The sequence below is a fragment of the Phytophthora ramorum genome (assembly GCF_020800215.1).
Source record: "Phytophthora ramorum isolate Pr-102 chromosome Unknown Phyram_PR-102_s0003, whole genome shotgun sequence".
Classification (NCBI taxonomy): domain Eukaryota; phylum Oomycota; class Peronosporomycetes; order Peronosporales; family Peronosporaceae; genus Phytophthora; species Phytophthora ramorum.
This window is the reverse complement of record NW_027150649.1, coordinates 815171-833863: the sequence shown is the minus strand read 5'-3', so window position 1 is coordinate 833863 and position 18693 is coordinate 815171. Positions and strand designations below refer to the sequence as shown.

General features: G+C 51.6%; 8 protein-coding genes across 8 annotated transcripts; 3 read left to right on the top strand and 5 right to left on the bottom strand.

Moving 5' to 3' along the window:
• Positions 1-119: 119 nt before the first annotated feature.
• Positions 120-1097, top strand: KRP23_3416 (uncharacterized protein; the record flags this gene model as incomplete). Its single annotated transcript, XM_067888265.1, has 5 exons — positions 120-187; positions 249-398; positions 482-637; positions 704-820; positions 899-1097. The coding sequence occupies 5 exons, from the start codon at positions 120-122 to the stop codon at positions 1095-1097; spliced, it is 690 nt and encodes a 229-aa protein (XP_067747523.1).
• A 588-nt stretch (positions 1098-1685) lies between these two features.
• Positions 1686-3211, bottom strand: KRP23_3415 (uncharacterized protein; the record flags this gene model as incomplete). The annotated part of the gene is made up of 6 exons (XM_067888264.1): positions 1686-1797; positions 1871-2079; positions 2148-2375; positions 2463-2592; positions 2677-2903; positions 2981-3211. 6 exons carry the CDS (start codon positions 3209-3211, stop codon positions 1686-1688), a joined length of 1137 nt encoding a protein of 378 aa, XP_067747522.1.
• A 135-nt stretch (positions 3212-3346) lies between these two features.
• On the top strand, positions 3347-3997 carry KRP23_3414 (Frataxin, mitochondrial; the record flags this gene model as incomplete). The annotated part of the gene is made up of 3 exons (XM_067888262.1): positions 3347-3637; positions 3711-3805; positions 3871-3997. The coding sequence occupies 3 exons, from the start codon at positions 3347-3349 to the stop codon at positions 3995-3997; spliced, it is 513 nt and encodes a 170-aa protein (XP_067747521.1).
• A 208-nt stretch (positions 3998-4205) lies between these two features.
• On the bottom strand, positions 4206-6792 carry KRP23_3413 (SWI/SNF-related matrix-associated actin-dependent regulator of chromatin subfamily B member 1; the record flags this gene model as incomplete). Its single annotated transcript, XM_067888261.1, has 13 exons — positions 4206-4295; positions 4387-4569; positions 4646-4783; positions 4852-4930; positions 5014-5092; positions 5183-5405; positions 5474-5539; positions 5614-5733; positions 5806-5881; positions 5960-6222; positions 6285-6347; positions 6421-6555; positions 6622-6792. The coding sequence occupies 13 exons, from the start codon at positions 6790-6792 to the stop codon at positions 4206-4208; spliced, it is 1686 nt and encodes a 561-aa protein (XP_067747520.1).
• Positions 6793-7166: 374 nt separating this feature from the next.
• Positions 7167-7589, bottom strand: KRP23_3412 (uncharacterized protein; the record flags this gene model as incomplete). Its single annotated transcript, XM_067888260.1, has 2 exons — positions 7167-7210; positions 7286-7589. The coding sequence occupies 2 exons, from the start codon at positions 7587-7589 to the stop codon at positions 7167-7169; spliced, it is 348 nt and encodes a 115-aa protein (XP_067747519.1).
• Positions 7590-7891: 302 nt separating this feature from the next.
• Positions 7892-8662, top strand: KRP23_3411 (Peptidyl-prolyl cis-trans isomerase D; the record flags this gene model as incomplete). Its single annotated transcript, XM_067888259.1, has 1 exon — positions 7892-8662. The coding sequence occupies one exon, from the start codon at positions 7892-7894 to the stop codon at positions 8660-8662; it is 771 nt and encodes a 256-aa protein (XP_067747518.1).
• A 74-nt stretch (positions 8663-8736) lies between these two features.
• Positions 8737-11616, bottom strand: KRP23_3410 (Nuclear valosin-containing protein-like; the record flags this gene model as incomplete). Its single annotated transcript, XM_067888258.1, has 3 exons — positions 8737-8904; positions 8975-9647; positions 9716-11616. 3 exons carry the CDS (start codon positions 11614-11616, stop codon positions 8737-8739), a joined length of 2742 nt encoding a protein of 913 aa, XP_067747517.1.
• A 1018-nt stretch (positions 11617-12634) lies between these two features.
• Positions 12635-13132, bottom strand: KRP23_3409 (uncharacterized protein; the record flags this gene model as incomplete). Its single annotated transcript, XM_067888257.1, has 1 exon — positions 12635-13132. The coding sequence occupies one exon, from the start codon at positions 13130-13132 to the stop codon at positions 12635-12637; it is 498 nt and encodes a 165-aa protein (XP_067747516.1).
• Positions 13133-18693: the final 5561 nt, after the last annotated feature.

The following is an 18693-nucleotide window of genomic DNA, read 5'->3' as shown; positions in this document are numbered from 1 at the left end:
GAAATTTTGCAGAAGCCGGCAAAGGAAGAAGCGCCCGAGCCCGCGGTACAGCACCCACCACCTCTTCTTGCTCCACCGCGCGCGTGTGTGCGTACACACCGAGAGACAGCATTCGCAGGATGACCACCGAAGCTACCGCCTCTGTACTGGGAGGCACTGTGCTCAACGCCGGACCCCTGGGCACCGAGTATGTCCACCGCACAGGGGAGAATATATATAATTGGCTAACTTATTATTCTCGCACGCAGCACCACGTATGGCAAGCTGCCGCCACTGAACCCGGAGGACCTGAGGCTGCCGCCCCCGCCGCCGTCCGCGGCCGACAAGGTGACGGACACGGCAAACGCCATCTCCATCAGCGAAGTGTGGGAGGAGATCAAGGCCAAGACGCGAGAAATGTGAGTCCCATGCTGCAGAATTTATTTGTTTTGACCATCTTTGTGACGGAATTGTTTTGTTTTGTTGCTGTTACTTGCCGCAGCATCATGGGCTCGTCGGTGTCTGGCGTGCTGTCGGCCATGCGCATCGTGAACTTGACGATGGCTGGCTGTATGATCGCACTGGCCGTTGGACAGGTGATCCAGTCGGACTCGGCGTTCTCCGTCATGGCGGATGCTCTTTCCGTCATCTACACCATGTACGACGGGGGTTTGAACTCATTGACGCTGTTGTGGTGGTCTGACTTATTGGGTGTTGCGTGCAGTTTCTTTGCGTTGATTTTGGTGGGCTACGAGCTGCGCACGGCGTATATTGACAAGCTGCTGCGTGGCAGCTTTGGCTTCATGTACAGCCCGTGGGGACGGTGTCTCTTCTTGAGCATGTACGTGCCCAATCTTCTGCCCTAGCGGTTAGAGTTTTAGGGGGAAGCTTTAAACTGACGTTGGCTTTGTCGCTGCAGGATCTCCATCTTCCCGTTCGGAATGTGCGGCGTCTACGGCGTGCTCGTGTCGCTCGCTGGCTTCACCAACGCGTACTTCAACTACTTTGTCATCACCAAGCACCCGTCGTTCACGCGCGGCGTCCCGGACTACACGCCGCCTGAGGAGACTCCGTCCGCCAAGGCCACGACGATCAAGGAAGAGGACACGACCGTCTAAGAGTTCTATTCAGCTTCTGATCAAGCGTCCGGTAGTAGACGTGAGCAAAGTCAGACACAGCAATGTAGGCTTCAACTCCCGTGGCTGGCATGCTCTGGACTTGATTGTGCTTGTTACGAGTGTTGGCGGTCGTCCTTGGCGTGAGGCAGACAGTCATGCATATATCTTCATAATTTACTGGAGCGTTCATTCGTACCTGCGCTACCGTATCGCATTCGTCTTCCATCTTGCTTTCGACGAGTCTTTATTGCGATAATTTTCGTTCAATCTCGTTGGCTGATATCCTTGACCGACAGCCTCACAATCAGCAGGACCGCTGGAAATGGCCGAAGAGAAGGGGCTCTGCGAACGCGAATGCAAGAAGCAGGCGTGTGCCATCCAGTTCTGTCTGCAGCGCCGCAATTACCAGGAGAGCAAGTGCGCGGGAGTTATCAAGCGGTACTACGACTGTTGCGCAGCCGCTACAAAAGCAGAGGAGAAGAGTCGGGAGTCCTCCAGTTAGAACCAAACGATGGTGTAGTGTAGCTGCACAAGAGTAGAAGTACTTCGTAGTATAACAGTAAACACTATCCGTTTTACGTAGCAACATTACTCGCTCCTTAGCTTTTGATCCGCTGATGTGATCGTGCTGCACGAAAGCACTTTTCGTCGCACTTGGCCGAGTGTCCACAGCACATGGGAGCTACTGAGCATTAGTGCACTAATAAGGAAAGAAGGACGCGTCAAATAAGCACAGTACTAGGGTGAGCGAAGAGCTGTCGTCAACGACGTACCTCATCATCTCCCATGAAAACAGGACAAACGTCGAAAGCAGGAGTTGAAACAGCAGAAGCAGCGCTTGGACCAGAGTCAAAATTGCAAGCTGCACGCGTGGCTCCTTGAGCACCGAGTGTCTTGGCTGCAGTGACGATTCTGAGTTGCCATCGTCCGTGCTGCTGGCTTTCGAAGGGCTTGCTCGAGCCTTGCTCTTCGTCTTCTTTTTCTGATGACACACGGGTCGCATCAGAACCCGCTTCAGCTTGAGCAGCCTACATATGCTTTCAACCATACCTTTGAGGTCCCTGTCAGCTCCACCAAAAGTTGATCGCGGTCGATGTCCTCCAATATGCCCTGCATCAACTTAGCTCCACGCTGCCGCGTCTTCCTAAATGCGCCATTTGTGTCCGAGTTGAAGCAATGGAGCACCACATACTTCACAGAGAGCAGCACTACCGTGTGCACAAAGACTGTCGCCGCTGTGAGCACGAAAGCTGATTGATCGTAGATCAATCCTCTCTTCTGCGTTGGAAGCAAACTCAGAACGTTAGATCCCCCCCCCCCCCACACACACACACACAAACTACTGCCGCAGATATCAGGCCTTACGTAGTTCAGACAAGTAGAGAAGCACGCAACCAAGAACGTGACTTCAACCGCGGACAAGGCAATCTGTCCTCGAGTAAGCCGGCCCTTAGCAGCCCCCACAAGCTGGATCGATGCAACATCCAGCAGAAATCTAGGAGTGACAAGCCGGCAAACACGATGAGCACGAATACTACCTTGGCGCTACAAACCCTCTTTGTGCCATTGCTTTACTCACACAATGACGAACAGCAGAAACTGCTCCGTGGTCAGTTGCATCTCGACGCGGTAAAATGCAGCCCCCAACGCACTCAACGCTAGAACTACAATTGCAATCCTTGATAAAACTTCTCGTTGACTGCTGCCTCGAAGAGCAACATGTGGTAGCAACATCGTCACGAAGTTCTTCCTCGTCATCCACACTGCAGTGCCAGCCACCAACGTAATCTGAGCAGTCGACACACTCTACAAAAGGACGTAAGACCCAAATCACCATATTTAGTTGCTGCAAAACCTTCAGCTACGATTATTATGACCGATACCTGAGCTACCATGAGCGCATTTTGCACGACGAGCGCCACGAGACTGTGCAGCAGCAAAGTTCGCTCCAACCTCGACGGGATTCGCACCACCTCTTCACTTAATCCACCGTAAATGGTGCGCAACGTCTGTATCGACTTCTCGAGAGCCTCCGGGTCAACTGGAGCATCTCGGCTCACTGCCGCAGACGCACGCTGTGCTGTCGGCGCCGCATGACGTCGCTTCTTGGCCATTTTCGTGAAAATGGATCAAATCTTTATAATTCGCATTTCACTGGCCATAAATCCGGCAGCGATGTCCTTCCATTGGTGCAAAATATACAGTGGGCCAGCACGTCTCACTTTGCACTACGCGCTCAAGCCACCAGAATGCTGCGTCGTGTGGCTCTCTCTTCGCTGCACTGCGCGTCTCGCCACGCGTCCGCCGCGAGTTTCAAGGCTCTGGCTGTTGTGCCAGGGCTGTACAGATCCAGTATTGTACTGACAACGCCGTGTCGCAGCCCGTCGCTGGCCGCGCACTTCTCTTCCGATGCGCCGGTGGCTCCTCCGAGCATGACGGAACACGAGTTCATGGAGCTGGCGGACGAGACGCTGCACGAGATCCAGAGCTGGCTGGACGGCATTGAGGAAATGCTCGAGGAGTCCGACGTCATGTTCTCCGTACGTTGCAGTGCATTGTATCAATAGCAATAAGAGGAGCAGAACACTGACGCTTTGATGCTCCGTGGAACAGCAAGGAGTTCTGAAGATCGATTTGGGCGAGCACGGCACGTGGGTGATTAATCGCCAGGTACCCAACAGGCAGATCTGGTGGTCCTCGCCGGTCAGGTGCGAAGCTAAGCTTACTGTGCTGAATATGCATAGAGACTGATGGCTTTTTGTTCTACATGCAGTGGACCTCGTCGCTACGAGTATGATGGAGAGAGTGGTCACTGGGTGAACACGCGGGACAGGGGCGAGTTGATGGAGCTGCTACGTTCCGAGATCCTGGAAGCAACAGGCATTGAGATCTACACCTGAACTGACGTTACGATGATAGCTAGCTAGCTGGGCTGAGTCGAGCAGTCAACGACGAGGATTAGCAACTTGAAAATGAAGTACAGCTCAGCACCATAGGTGGAGTCAACGCGACTCTGTTTAGAGCATCGCGGTGTTTTATTATGTCTGCTCACTTTGCGCTTTCCGTTTCGATGTGGAATTCACTCGTGCAGCGGTTGATTTTGACCCTCTAGGCCTCTTCGTCCTCGTCCTCTTCGCCAGTCTCGGCCGCTTCTTCTTCTCTATTCGTATCTACTTCGTGCCGCTCGCTCATGTAGTTCTAATTGCACACGTACACGTATTTTTTTGGTAACATGATATCAGCATCATTAGCCATTTAACATGAATGTGCAGCAAATTAGGCCGCTTACCTCAAGCAAAAGACCACGGAAGTATTCTGCAGACGCCTCCAAGGTAGTAGAGGCCAGCAGTCCTTTCCGACGAGATTCGTCCTCTTCCCATTCGGCAACGGCGCGGTCGCGCATTTCCATGACGTGGTCCCGGCGCCTCTTCTCGTTTTCGACCTCCGTCATTTGCCCGTAGTACTCCTTTTCCTGATCACCACAAATTTCCACCCAGCAGCCACCGTATAAGAAGAGGTCGATGGCAAGACTCTGAAAGTTACCATACCTCTTCCGTGCATTTGCGCCACATATCGCCAAATATTTTTCTCGTCTCGGACGCAGAGCGACGTGTCTTGCCCAATACCTCTTTTTGCATTTGGCAGTACACGATGAACGGGTTGATTGGTCGCGGAAGGCGATTTTCCTGCGAATGCAATGAATTGTTAGTTGAAGTAAATGGACACAGGTCGTTGAATATCCAAAGAGGCGTACCTTTGCCACTATTCGCGGAAGCCGTTTTGACCGACCATTTGCTCCTGAGACTATCGGAGTACTTTTCCAAGTTGTTGGCCTGTATAACGAGCGCAGGAATCGCATGTGTGTAAAAAAAAAAACAGACCACAACTCGCAAAATCATCTCGAAAGTGAACGTACGCTCGAGCAGCAGTAAATCTCGCTGATAAATATGTCCTCTCTTCTCTGGACAGCTCACTCAGTACGGGCTGCCACAATTCTGTCACAATAAAACATTGCTCAGTGAGGTCTATTGTTACATGATTCAAACACACAACAGAGAAACAGCACAAATCACAATAAAACTTACTTGCATCATTCGTCTCACGAATGACGTCGTCAAGAGGCGGCATCGTCTCGATATATCCTGAGCCTGACGTTGGTAGCGTGAGACCAGTGCCTTTAACGTGGAAGGGGTTATTTCCAATCCATTTACGTCCGCTCAGTGCGATTCGATAGGCTGTCACTTGCTCGAAGATTGAGAAAACAATCGCCGGCTCGAAGCGCTTGGGCATGTTCAAATCGGAGCAAAGCTGCAAGTACATACTATCGGTTAGTTGATCATTTGTACTGGCACGAGGTTCTAGTACGTTAGGCATACCGTGCTAGCGAAGGCCTGGGCTGCAGCGCTGTCGTTTGAAATATCCCACTCGAACTGATCACGCAGCTATACACATGGAAATTAGGTTAGCGAGTCAAAAGCGCCATCAATAACGTGTCCAGCTAAGCGACATAACGTACGGAGAAGCCGTCGATAATGAGATCTAAGTAGATAGGATATAGCCGCCCACTCTTGGGCTCGGTACTCAGGCAAGAGGTAAAAGTCAAAATTTGTCGTCGAATCGCTTCGGCGATAGCATCCTACACAATGGAAAAAGAGCAACATTAGTATATGCAGTAAAGATCGAGTCATAAGCAATGTAATATACGCACTTTGAGTTTATCACCCATTTTTTCGTCCTGGGCAATTTGAGTTGCAATGGCTTCAGGTGAGCACGTAGTCAGCGCGCTGTAAAACAGCAGACATAAAGCAAGCAGCGTGAGTAAACCGCAATGCAACGCTTCACAGTAAAGCCAGTAGACGTACGCATTGATGAGGAATGTATCCTGGAACCGAACGCCATCCAAATCGACGTCGAGGCGAATCGGGCAGATGAGCTCCGTCTTGGCCAGTCGCCGCGGCTTCCGTACATCAAGCTGATCATTCGTTGACCCTGTATCCGATATTTTCCCTTCCTCCTTCGGCGTAGCAGCTTTCAACTTTGTATCTGCAGCATCCAGAGGCTGTACGATTGCCCTCCGCTTCCGCTTCCTATTGCCTGTAGCTATCTGATCCCCCTCCGCCGCCTTCTGCAAATACACCCATTAGCACGTTGCAACTCACTTCTCGAACCCACCAACGTTCAACCAACCAGTTGCGCAGGCGTCGCATCCGCATGGATAATGCTCCTCCTGTCCCCCACATTGCGTCCAAACTACACTCAGCACCACAACCAGATCCGTCAGCTGCCTCTCCTTCCTGCTACAGCTTCCTCAACATTTTCCAACCTGCGTGGGCGCCGTAGATCGTCTGGAACCTCCGTCCAGCGGCATCAGCGGCTTGGTCGCTGCGCTCTTGAGCGTCTGATGGGCCAGCGCCACGCGATACCTCATCAGCAGCTTGTCCACCGCCGTGTCTGCGATCTAAAACCAATTGCGAGGTGGTTAGCAACCACGTACAGAGCCTGGCATTGACACGCGCGGACGTACGTCGGACGCGGCCTTAAGCCGCCGTGCCTCGGGAGTCAGATACGCACGCAGCTTCTCCACGGGCCAGCCGAGATGCCTCGCCACTTTGTCGTCGGGAACGGCGTAGCGCTGCATGAAGAGTGCTAGGCGGTCGGCTGCCGAGTGCCAGTCGGTCGATCCCCCGCCGCTCATCGTCGTGCAAGCTTCGTATGGAGGGGAGCTCCGAGTCAATGTGGCGGAAGCGGCGGAATGTGGCGCACACCACACTTCCCTGGTGTGGCGGATAGGGCTATGCTAAAATAATGAACACTATCTCGAAAAATGGATGACTGGCAATGACTTATGAGGTCAAGACATTTAAACGAGTTTTCGCGCCGATGCGGGTTTGACCCATTATGACATTGGAAAGATGGGATTGAGACGCGTCGAGTATTCTCCCTTTTATTAAAAAGCGTCTTGGACTCGGCATCGGGCTACAACATGCATGTACAGATTGACGGAGCTTTCTCTGTGACGAGCGCTATCGTCATGCGATCCAGACTTGACAGAGATTTGAACACCACGTCTCACGGGATGTTGTGCACGTTTTGTGCAGTTCCGCAGTTCGCGGCTACTTCGCGGCATCGAATCACAACTTGTTATGAGAAGACAGTTTGGGTCACACTATTTCCCACCGCCAACGTACCATGGCGCCGAATGCTGGGCATAGCCTTCGCTTCCGACTGCTGTTGCTGCTCTTGCCCTTGTTCCGGTTCCTGGCGCTGAGCGATGGCTCGGCGGCTCTCTTGGCTCAGGAACACGAACGGCGAACGCGGAGACCCCAGGGCGTCGAACGATAACGAGCCTGGAACGATGGCGTTCCGGCGACGCGCCACAAGCGACTGTCGGGAGCCTTCGCGAGCTCCTGCTCCTGACGATGCTAGCGTCGAATCCGACTGTGTAGCAGCGTCGTTCTGATCCCGCGTCGACTCGGGAATACTGAAGCCCATCCTCGATCTTCTTTCGCGACGCCGCCTAGAGTGTGGTGTGTATATTCCACACACGACTTCAGTCGCGTGCGAAATTGGGGAATGACTACGCAGTTCAATAGAGTCACGAGAAGAAGCTACCTCACATTCTGCCTGTCAACGGCTGACCCAAAGCTCTATCCGCATTGCGGATTTACCTAGCTTCTTATTCCACGAGCTCTCCATTCCGCTGGTGTCGATCACCGAAATCTAAAACCTCACTAACGCGATAATATGTAGTGATATCATGTTACAAAGTAGATCTGTTCAGTGCCCAATTCGCCATGGCTCCCCGAAATGGCGGTTCGCTGGACGCGCGCAAGGCAATCCTGCTGGGCATGGGCCTGCTCTTCGTGGCCTATTTCATTGTAGTGAACGTGTTCTTCGACTTGTCGGGCCAGAGCCCGCATCTGGCGCAGCAGCAGGACGAACCGCAGCTTCAAGCGCGCGAGTTCGCGGATGAAATGGCTGAAGCGGAAGCTGCAGAGGGGGACACGGCGGCCACCCCCACGTCCACGAGGTCCTGGGAGCCCAACCCGGACCGCAAATATGTGTGGCTGGACGTAGCTATCGACGACGTCTACGTGGGACGCGTCACAGCCGAGTTGTATGCAGATGTGGTGCCCAAGACGGTGGAGAACTTCCGAGCGCTGACGACGGGCGAGAAGGGCCCAGACTACGCGTTCAAGGGCAGCGTGTGTCACCGCATCCTCAAGAACTTCATCGTGCAATGTGGAGACTTCACTACGGGCACAGGCACAGGAGGCCGCAGCATTTATGGCGGCAGATTCGACGACGAGCCCAACGGACTGAGACTCAAGCACTCCAAGCGGTACATTTTGCAGATGGCAAACGCTGGTCCCAACACGAACGGCAGCCAGTTTTGCTTTATGCTGAATGCGGCGCCGCATCTTAATGGCAAGCACGTGGTGTTCGGAGAGGTGGTGGAAGGCTTTGAGGTCGTGGACAAGATGGAGCAAGCTGGTGTGGAGAGGGATGGCATCCCACTGCAGCACAAGGTCAGCTTCACGGATGGAGGCGAGATTCTCTACTAGATGGAAGTGGAAGGGAGCATTCGTAAGTGCAATACTCTTGGGAGAAAGAAGTCGTGGCATTCCTATTTGCTACTCTATGACAAATGGCCCATTGCTTCCGCGAATTCGATGTAGTCGCGCATGGACTCTCTAGACGATACAGGAGTGATGCCGCCGAGGGCTTCTTCAAAGTGATGCATGCACACTCTCTTAGCATCGAGAGACTCTCTGAGGACCAGAAGCGCCGCCTCGCGACAAAGATTCTACGATACACACAACAAGTAACCAGGTTAAAAAGATAGGGTCGTTCCAAAGCCTCACATAGTTTCGCACCTCAAGTTCGGCACCACTGAAATAAGGTGTACGGCTTGCCAGAGTTGGTACATCTACGTCATCGTGCAGCTGCATTGGATGCGAGTGAATACGAAGGATGTCGGCACGGTCAGGCTCTGCAGGTAGGTCGACAAACAGGATTCGGTCAAAGCGTCCAGGACGCATAAGTGCTGCATCAATGCAAGCTGGCCGATTAGTTGCACCGATGACCAAGAGCCCTTCAGCTGACTCGACCCCGTCCATTTCGTTTAGCATCGTGGATAGCACGCGCATGGCAGTCGAGGACCCGCCTTCTCCGCCTCCTGATCCATCGAATTCTCGCTTGGCTACCATCACATCGATTTCGTCGAAGAAGATGATTGCTGGAAGTGCTGCGCGGGCATCACGGAAGACTTGGCGCACAGCAGCCTCGGCGTCCCCGAAAAACGGTGAAAACACTTGAGCCGCAGATAGAGACAGAAAAGTGGCTCCGCTTGAATGAGCTGCTGCGCGCACAATGGAGCTCTTACTACATCCCGGCGGGCCGTAGAGTAACAAACCACGTGGTGGTTTAACTCCAAGGCGAGCAAATGTTTCAGGAAACTTGATAGGCCACTCAAGAGCTTGCTGCAACGCGAGTTTAGTTTCAGCTTGGCCACCGATGCTGTTCCATCCTTGTCTTTCAAAGTCTTTCCTGTAACGTTTTCGCACAGGTGCACGCGATCAGTTCTAGCTTACAACACGAGAAAGCACAATACTTACGTGAATCCATTTGCGCCTCGAAGGGCCGACGGTACAACGGTCTGCATAGCTTGTTCAAAGTCCGCCATGGTCACCTCAAACGTTGGCATCTTCTTCTCATTCCCCTCGTCTTGAGGCAAAAAGGTGAATGTCCGCTTTGCTTCACTTCCTAGTAAGAAGCTGAAATATTCCAGGTCTGACTGATGTAGCTCGCTATCAGCATCTTTGCCGATATCAAGCTGATTGTGTTGCTTAGCGAGAAACCACAGCGGAATGATGGCTGCTGGGTTTGCATGCCAAGCTCGGCCTGCAATTACGGAGCCTAACGCAGACGACGAGCTCTGAACGCCACTGAGAGGCTCTACTCGCCGCTTCCAGTCAGCCCACCATTGTTCCAGTTCACGATCACGAGTAAGAGCTACGAGCTGTCGCGTCGATGCCACCATAGCAGCCTCACGACACAGTGCAGCAATATCTGCACCAACGTAGGCGACTGCCTTTGCTGCTAACGTGTCCAGGAAAGCGTCACATTGCTGTTCAGCATTATCTAGTGAGCCGCTGCTAAGAGCGTACGGTGTTCGATTCAGATGCACCTGGAAAATTTTCTTGCGCAGTGACGTATTCGGTGGGGCAACGAAGATCTCGCGATCAAATCGTCCTGGTCGACGCAATGCCGGGTCTATTGAATTCGGTAGGTTTGTGGCAGCAACAACGACCACATTCTCGCGTGAAAGGCCTCCTTCCACGCCATCCAAGAGCGTTAGCAACTGAGCTACAATGCGGCTGTGCGCAGACGAAGCGCCTCCTCCAGCAGCCTCGCGCTTCGGACAGAGTGCATCTAGCTCATCGATAAAAATTACGCTAGCAGCGTGACGGGCACTGCGAGCATGGATCACTGCCATCTCGAAGGTTGAGCGTAGAGCCTGCTCTGCATCGCCACGTCCACTAGTGAGAATTTCAGATCCGTTAATGACTTGCAGGTTCAGGTCCAACGTCGCGCCTGAAACATCCTGCTCCTGTCGACACTCATGCACTACCGCACGCACAAGTAGTGTCTTGCCTACACCAGGCGGCCCACAAAGCAACACGCCCTTGGGAAATTCTACACCCAGGTCCGAACGCAATCGAGGATGTACCACCGGTAGTAAAATCAGCTCGCGTAGTGCAGCTCGCTCACCCTCCATGCCTCCCATCTTCACTACCTTGGTCTGTTGGGTTTCTGAAGCATCCACATTGGTGTCTCTACTCGTTTCATCTGCACCTTCAGCCTCTCCACTTGCTCTATTAGGCTCTATAAAAGTCACACGAGTCGCTGGTGTCACCCGCGCAAAGTCCGCAGCAGGATACGTCGACACAACACGGAAGGTCAGCACTTGGTCGTCCTGCACATCCAATCCTCTGCTTTCAGCCACAAGACCCTGGGACGTTGGAAGTTTCACCCTTGCTCCTGCACACAGCACAAAGTGACGCTGTAGCGTCTGTTGCAGTAAGGAGCGAGTGTCGGTGTCACGCAGCAACTGGTGCTGGAGTTGAGAGTTAGGTGATGGCAGAAGCTCGAGCGTCACGGCCACAGCGGCGCACAAAGCTTCACGAGAGATCCACAGCAGATCGCAGCCCTGGACTGCATCACTACCACTCGTCTCATTGTTGTGGACAAGTAAATACGCTTGCAACTCCTTGAAAGCCTGCGAGTCTCGTCGTAGCGTCACGGAAGCGTCCGCCAGCGTCTGCTGACTTGGGTTGGGGCCGCCTAGAGGGCTCAACACAACGCGACAGACAGCAAAAAGAGCTTCGCCAACATTGCAAAGCGCATACTGTCCAGATCCACGAGGGCGGGAGCGCAGGATTTCCTGGGACACGCGACAGCGGCACGTGAAGTGGACGCCCGAGGAGGCATTTACGCCATGGCCATCGAATGGCATTTTTAGTCAAATGGCTACATAGCATAGGCAAATTTTGTGTTTCATAAAAAAAAGCACTTTTCGTGAAGTATAACTTTACCAGCTCGGGAAAGTCTATTGTATAGCTAAACGTTGTTTAATAACAACGTATGATATGCCTTGGTTTGTACACAAATGTATTTATCTAAGGCTCAATACTTTGTTATTGATTAAATAGTTTGGTTCCTAGCGAGTAAGTTTTCCCATGTTCGTCAGCGGAGCGCAACGGAGACTCCCACTTTCAAGTTGATCTCTCGGTTATAGGTGCGACCAAGCAATCAAGTCCAGTGAGCCATTGAAGGCATGTGTTAAAATTGGCGACCCTTGTTATTTTACTATTCTCGCGGCTGGGTCACCCGGTGCGGTGAAAGTGATGCACGAGTTTGTTGCCGTGCCGATATCGACAGTCACCATAGCTCGGGACGAACTTTATGGGCGTACTAAACAGATACGACCCAGTGCATGCTGTTATATCAGTGATCTCTACTCCTGATGGACTGGCGTGTCGGAGCTTCCGTATAATATAAAAGTCAGAAGGCTCTGGATCACGAACTATTTTGTGAACCCCAACTCGACAGCATTGTAGGCATATTTGTGTGTACCGTGCCTTCATCTTTGCTGGCTAACTTGCCTTCGTTATTCACATTGTCGTGGTCCTCGCTGAGCGAGTCTGGAGCGATGGCAATTACCATGTCCTTGTATTACGAACTGATTGAGAGCGTCATGCCAAATTCTTTTCGTTTTTTGTATACCAGTAAGTTAGAATGTTTTCACATTATGTTAGGATGCAAGAACGCCGCGTCAAGTGCAACGTCTTAAACCAAGAATCAGTATGCGACGAGTAAAGACGTTGCCTTCGTCTGCAGAAGAGCAACAGCGAAATTGCTGTTCCACGAGTCCGAATAAGGGAGTAAGACTTGAGCACGGGAAACATGAGACAGGGTAACCAAGGTCACCGCTGCAACTCCAGTCGACGAGAAATGGTGTGTATTAAGCTTCGTTATGCTTTAATTTTTCCAGCATTTCTATCAACCCAATAGTCGAAGTACGCGGCCCACTTCAGGTAAACCTCATCGGTCTTCTTTTCTGCGACGGAAAGCTTGGACAAATTCATCTTGGTAAACATCCTGTAGGGATCTGCCTTCTTAGTGTAGAGCTTTGCGAAGAGCGCCAAGTCGTCCACCGCACCGCCACTAAGCATTTTCATGAGCTTCGTATCCTTGTCAGCCCAGTTTTTTAGGCGCTTAAGAATTTTCGCTGTGCCTGACATCCCTCTCTCTTCGTTGTCACTCTTACCAGCGTTCCTGTCGTCTATGTTGTCCGTCCAGTGGTTTCTCAGGGCTCGTCTCGAGTTGCCGTTGGTACGTGTTGTTTCAATCGACTCAGGCGTGTCGGGCGAGGCTCCGCTCGCCAATATTGCCTGGCCCGAGACTGGAGTAGCACCGAAGCTTGCCAGTAGAATAACTACGGGAAGCAGAAGGATGTAGCACGCACGCATTGTGATGATCGAGCTGGCCAGTGTGCTTGACCGGAATGCTAACAAGTGGCCCCGCTGGAGCAAATTCTTGAATGAGGGTAATTGGTCCGCGGTGCGTGCATTACCGCATTCCATGTACTGTACCTCTGTCGTAATAAGTGACGTTTTCTCCTACAATTATAGCCAATAGCAGGTTGTTTTCCAATACCATATGTTTCATGTCAAAAGCTCCTAGATGGGGAACTAATATTAGCCATCATTTTATTACCGTCACCATATCTAAAACACGACAGATAATGCGCCCTAAATTCACCCCACTTTGATTCATTGAGACCTTTACGCATGAAAGTCAGTGCTAGCAACAGTGTATTGTCGGTTACACCTCAACACAAGTCTATAATATTTAGTGTAATTTGTAGCAATTAGATACCAATATTGCCCGTACATTGCAGGACTGGGACCACATAGTGTGTGGCACACACATAAAAATATTACTACGTAGTATTACAGTACGATGTATACGCTACCTACCATATGGGGCCGGGTAAAAGGATGGGACCCGACTTTGGATTTGATCTTGACAAATCGATATTAAAACTACTGTGCAATGAAGGCACGTGAATGTACCGAAGTGGATGGTAGTAAAGTATCGCATCGACCCACCAAAAGTCAATGCAGATAGGACTTGTACCTACAGGGCTCAGCTCGCGCTACAGTACTATTACAGTAGATGTCGCAAACTACAGATACAGTCCGTTTTACAGATCTCTTTCTCAATCTTCCGCCTTTACATGTACTAGTACTAGTAGTAGTACTATATAACCAATGACACGATACCATTCACTAACCCGACAGGTGTCCTTAGGAAACGTGAGAAGATTATCGATTGGGTATAATGTGGTACACGGCGGACCGAGGTGTAAGCTCAGCTCAAGCTGGTGGACCGAGCTACTTTTTAAAGTGGTTGTCACAACGAGAGGGGACTGTACCTCTGAACCCTGCAGACTACCTATCTCTGCACCTAACTGAATCAATCTAATTTTTGGCAGTATCGTTGCCAACGACCTGCACCTTTGATGGGTAGTATATAGCTACATGAACTACATCGCTATATCAGCAACAAGGCTGCAAGCAACGGCTGCCTTCGCGCTGGAAGTGTCAAATGATCCATCAAATAGAAACGCTACCCTGATTAAGTGAGGTCCAAGGTAAGTTTTACGAAGGTCCACATGCAGTGATATAATGGAGCAGATGGTGTTTGCATTCTTTGGATTATGTTTTACTGAGCGATTTAGAGTAAATATTGAAGGCAATACCTGCCTTTTAGCTTGTCGTATGGGCAGTGGTTCATCGACACCAAGTCGAAGCGTGTGCAAACTACTACAGTTTATCTAACCAAACGAGGGTATCTGTTCTGTTGTGACTTAATCTTTTTGTGTATGAAGTTTCCGTAGTATTGGAAGAGGTGCCATTTAATTCAGCGAACCCGGCCAGAGGAATTGGCCTTTTAGTCCGCTCTCGTGGTATGAACCTCTGTTAAAAACTAAATATATTAGTGGGGAGGGTCTTACATGTAGCTGCAAGCCTCTACACTATTGCAGGTCATTGTATGGCATGCGACGCTGAGCCGACAAGTAGGAGTTAAGAAACCACTGCTGAGCCGACAGGCCGGATCAGGTACTTTAGAACTTACTGTTCAGGACTCACAATAGACTTTGGGTTTACAGGGAGCGCCAGCTTCCCTCGCAGTGTGTTTCGCTTGAAGACCCACTATAAATGTAGATTTTAGTGGGGGGGGGGGGGGGGGAAGAGGAAGGGGACCCCGATTGGATTGACGACGACACCTTTAAACGTCGGTAGGCGGCCGTGAACCCAGAGGTATCATATAGCGCAGAGGTGATTGTCGTGTAGTCCATGAGTTGTTTGAATACACGTACTTACAACCATTTACTATTAACCCTTTCGTGGTAAACAGGGGCATTTTGACCCCTTTCATGGTCGAGTCAAAACCTGCGAGGAAATCGACCACGAAAGGGGGCAAAATGCCCCCTTTGACAGAAGTTCAACCTGCACACCACCCACCTTTGTAACAGCCAATCGCATCACTTTCTTCTTTCCCTACCCCCTCGATATTTTACAAGGTGTGGCGCACACCACTGAAATATACGCGTTTAAGTGCGAAAAGGCGCACTTAAGTCCGAGATTGCGTCAGCGTAGCTGAGAAAAATGACACACGCATCGCTCGATTCGTTGAAGCACCGCACATTTACTCCTGTTAGCAACGACTGGCTCTGAGCATTTTCAATATTGAAACCAAGCTGGTCACCCACATCACGGGTAGTGCGTATCTTGTGGTGTCATGCGATCCACTTTCAGTTTCGACGATGACAAGCAGCTCGTTCAGATCGCCCGGACTTACATTGATGCTGGGACGCGGATCGCGTGGAAGGACGTCGCTCGGCGCATGAGACCTACAGGACATTCAGCAGCCGCGCTACGCCAGAGGCTCCAGTCGCTCTTCCGAACATGGGGACGAGATATTGCTCGTTTCCCGTCAAGTTTCTTCACCGAGGTGCGCCGTCCACGTGGTCGCCCTCCAGCAATAACGCTACAGCTTCGGAACCTCGCCGCACATTCTTCGCCAGGTCGATCAAGCCAAGCAGGAGCAACGGCCACTACTACAACTCGTCCAGGCGCGGCACCGCCTCGTAAAGCGCGCCAGTCAGCTGCGGTGTCAAGACCAAGCACAGCAGGAGAAGCGACGAGACCGGTAGCACGACAGGCACCAGCGGCAGTCGCGCCAACCGCTCGTCCTGCTGTGGAACCGCCACACGAAACTCAACAAGTACCGGCACCACCCGTCGGAGGCCCAGCAGGAGAAGCGCCGTCAGCATCTGCCATGCCAGTTCTGTCGCCATCGAGTGCAGAGGAAGCAGTGACTTCAATGTTTGCTGGTGTACCGCGTGGTGCGGTCGGTTATGATGGAGGTAGATCCCATTTGAATGTTGGAGAAGTGCTGCCGTCGGGTGTTACAATACTACTTCGAGAGCTTGGTGATGTCGATTCAAGCGACGTATTTCTCGATATCGGTTCGGGCCTTGGGAATGTCATCGCTCAAGTTGTGCTCGCAACCAAGATGTCAAAGGCGATCGGTATTGAGGTGCGTGCGGATGTCTACAGACTCGGTGTCGAGATGATTTCCAGAAGCCTGCATGGTCGACAAGTCAACGAAAGAGCTGACCTCTACTGCAAGGATATCACCGGCCTTTGTATCTCACGCTTGCCTCCGTACGAACTCGCAACGATCGTGTTTTGGAACAACTTATTGTTTGAGCCTGTCGCGATCGAATACGTGAAACGCGAGCTTGCCGAGATGCTTCGGGCGCGTTTCATCGTATGCACGGCCTCCCTTTGTCCACGACACCGCGAGCCTTGCTTCTCTGCGTTCTGCTCTTCCTTCGAGTTATTCAAAGAGGTAGATATTGCCTGCAGCTGGAAAGCCGAGCCGCTGCGCGCTTACTTTTACCGGTCGTTTGAATCTTACTGAGTTGCGTAATTTCAATAGTGAAATACACACTTCAACATGACATGGTAGACTTTGCTTTCTAGAAAAGTGCATGCAACATTTTCAATACTTACTTCGAGATAAATGCACACACCAATTACAAGTTGATTGAGCGAACTACACTTAGACGGTTTCCAGCGGTTGCTTCTTGTTCTGGGGTCAGGCTGCGTTGACGCATGCTCTCATGTTTGAGCTTGTACAAGTCTGAGCTCGTGCGCACCTTGCCTTTTGCGGAGAATAGCTTGTGTGGAAGATAAAAGCGATGATACTTCTCCCAGCACGTCCATGTCTGCTTCGGACACATGTACGACTTGGTGGTCACGAACACGTGCTGGCAGAGACAAACGGTGTGGAGAACGCAGTAGTCGGTGACCTCCGTGGCGTATCTGTCCTCCCACCTGCACACTGCACACTGCCGTCGCTTCCGATTTGATTCTGGATATAGCTGCTTGGAGGAAACCGCTGAGCACCTCTTCTGTGGGCTACCGAGGCATTCGTCGACACGGCGTCTTCCAGCGATCCAGACTGCACTTGACGGTGACATTGATTCGTCCACCTCTGCCGGTACATCCAACGAGCCTACGTCGGTGTAAAACATGCGTCGTTCACTAGGCGCCTCTTTCCATTTTCCAGACAGTAATTCAGAGCTGAGCTGGGCGATGAAATCGCGATGAGAGTCGCGATCATTAGTCGGTCCGAGTGCCAACTTGCGCGTGAAGTACGCGTTGGAGCGCGCGATATCCACGAGCGCGAGGCCCAGCTTCTTATACCATTTCTTGAAAGAGTGTCCATCCGCTAGAGAGAACCTCCCTCGTACTTGGTCGAGTCTGTCGACGCCCTGCATGTTGGTGTTGTATTCTTTGGTGCACGTTGGGGCGCTAAATGTTCGCTTGTCAGAGCGAACTTGGCGAGCCACAGTAGTGACTGTTGAAGCATCGGCATTGGAAATCACAGTGACAATAGCGCTATCGTACCACGAAGCCGCCACCGTGTTGCGATCAGCAGAAACCGCTTGTCGATAGGTTCCCCGAGTGCAATTTTTCTTCTCAATCACGACGTGTCTTGGAAAGTGTGCGCTGGACTTCCTCACCGTCACACGTCCATACAGCCATTTTAGACGCATAGCATCAAGTAGCTGCACCGACGTGTAGTAGTTGTCGGAGTTGATAATGCGACGGGTGCCATACACTGGCCGAACAACTTCCAGTACACACTGCCGCATCGACGAGGATACTGCTAATTCATCGCTGAGGGCTTGAGCCTCCGCTTGTGTCGTCACACCTGCAAGCCGCTCCGTCACATCGCTCTGACAGTGTAGCCGAAAGTTTAGAGAAATCCACGTGGTAGAGCAGCAGAGCATGTAGAGGCGGAAATGGTACTTCCCTGTTGGCTTCATAGGGTTGTACACAATCAGCGGTTTGCCGTATTTTGACCTGCACGCGACACTTGCTTCATCGAGAGCTAAGTTTCGCCCAGGAGAAACATACTTGGGGCCTGTCATCTTGAGTAGATTGAGCAGCGGTCTGATTCTAGCTGCCTGGTCGTGGTTAGCGTTGTTCACTTCAACGCACTGGAAGCAAAATGATTGTCGAAGCTGCTTGAAGCGACGAATAGGCATGACTGCATCAAGACTAACGGAGTTTCCTCCGAAAATTGCAGTTTCCACCTGCTCTCCCCAGTAGTTGCTGTATTCACCTTTATCCACTAGCTCCATGTAGAACAGCAACCCGAGAAATGTCATGATCTCATCCACAGAAAAAGGTTTGGCCAGTGCAATGTCATGCACACGGGCGTAGCTGTTTGTTTCTCCAAGAACTTGCTGCCAAAACGATACCGGAATGTATGCGAAGAAGCTTGCCGAAGCTGAGTGCTCGAATAGATGCTTGAACTGAGGAAGCAGATATGTTTCAGTACTGCCGTCCGAGTGCTGGAACAAGTCTTCGGGTTCCTTGCTCTGCGCCCCAGGATCGAAACGCATATTCTTTATGGCTTCCACCTCCGCTAGCGTTGTTGGAAG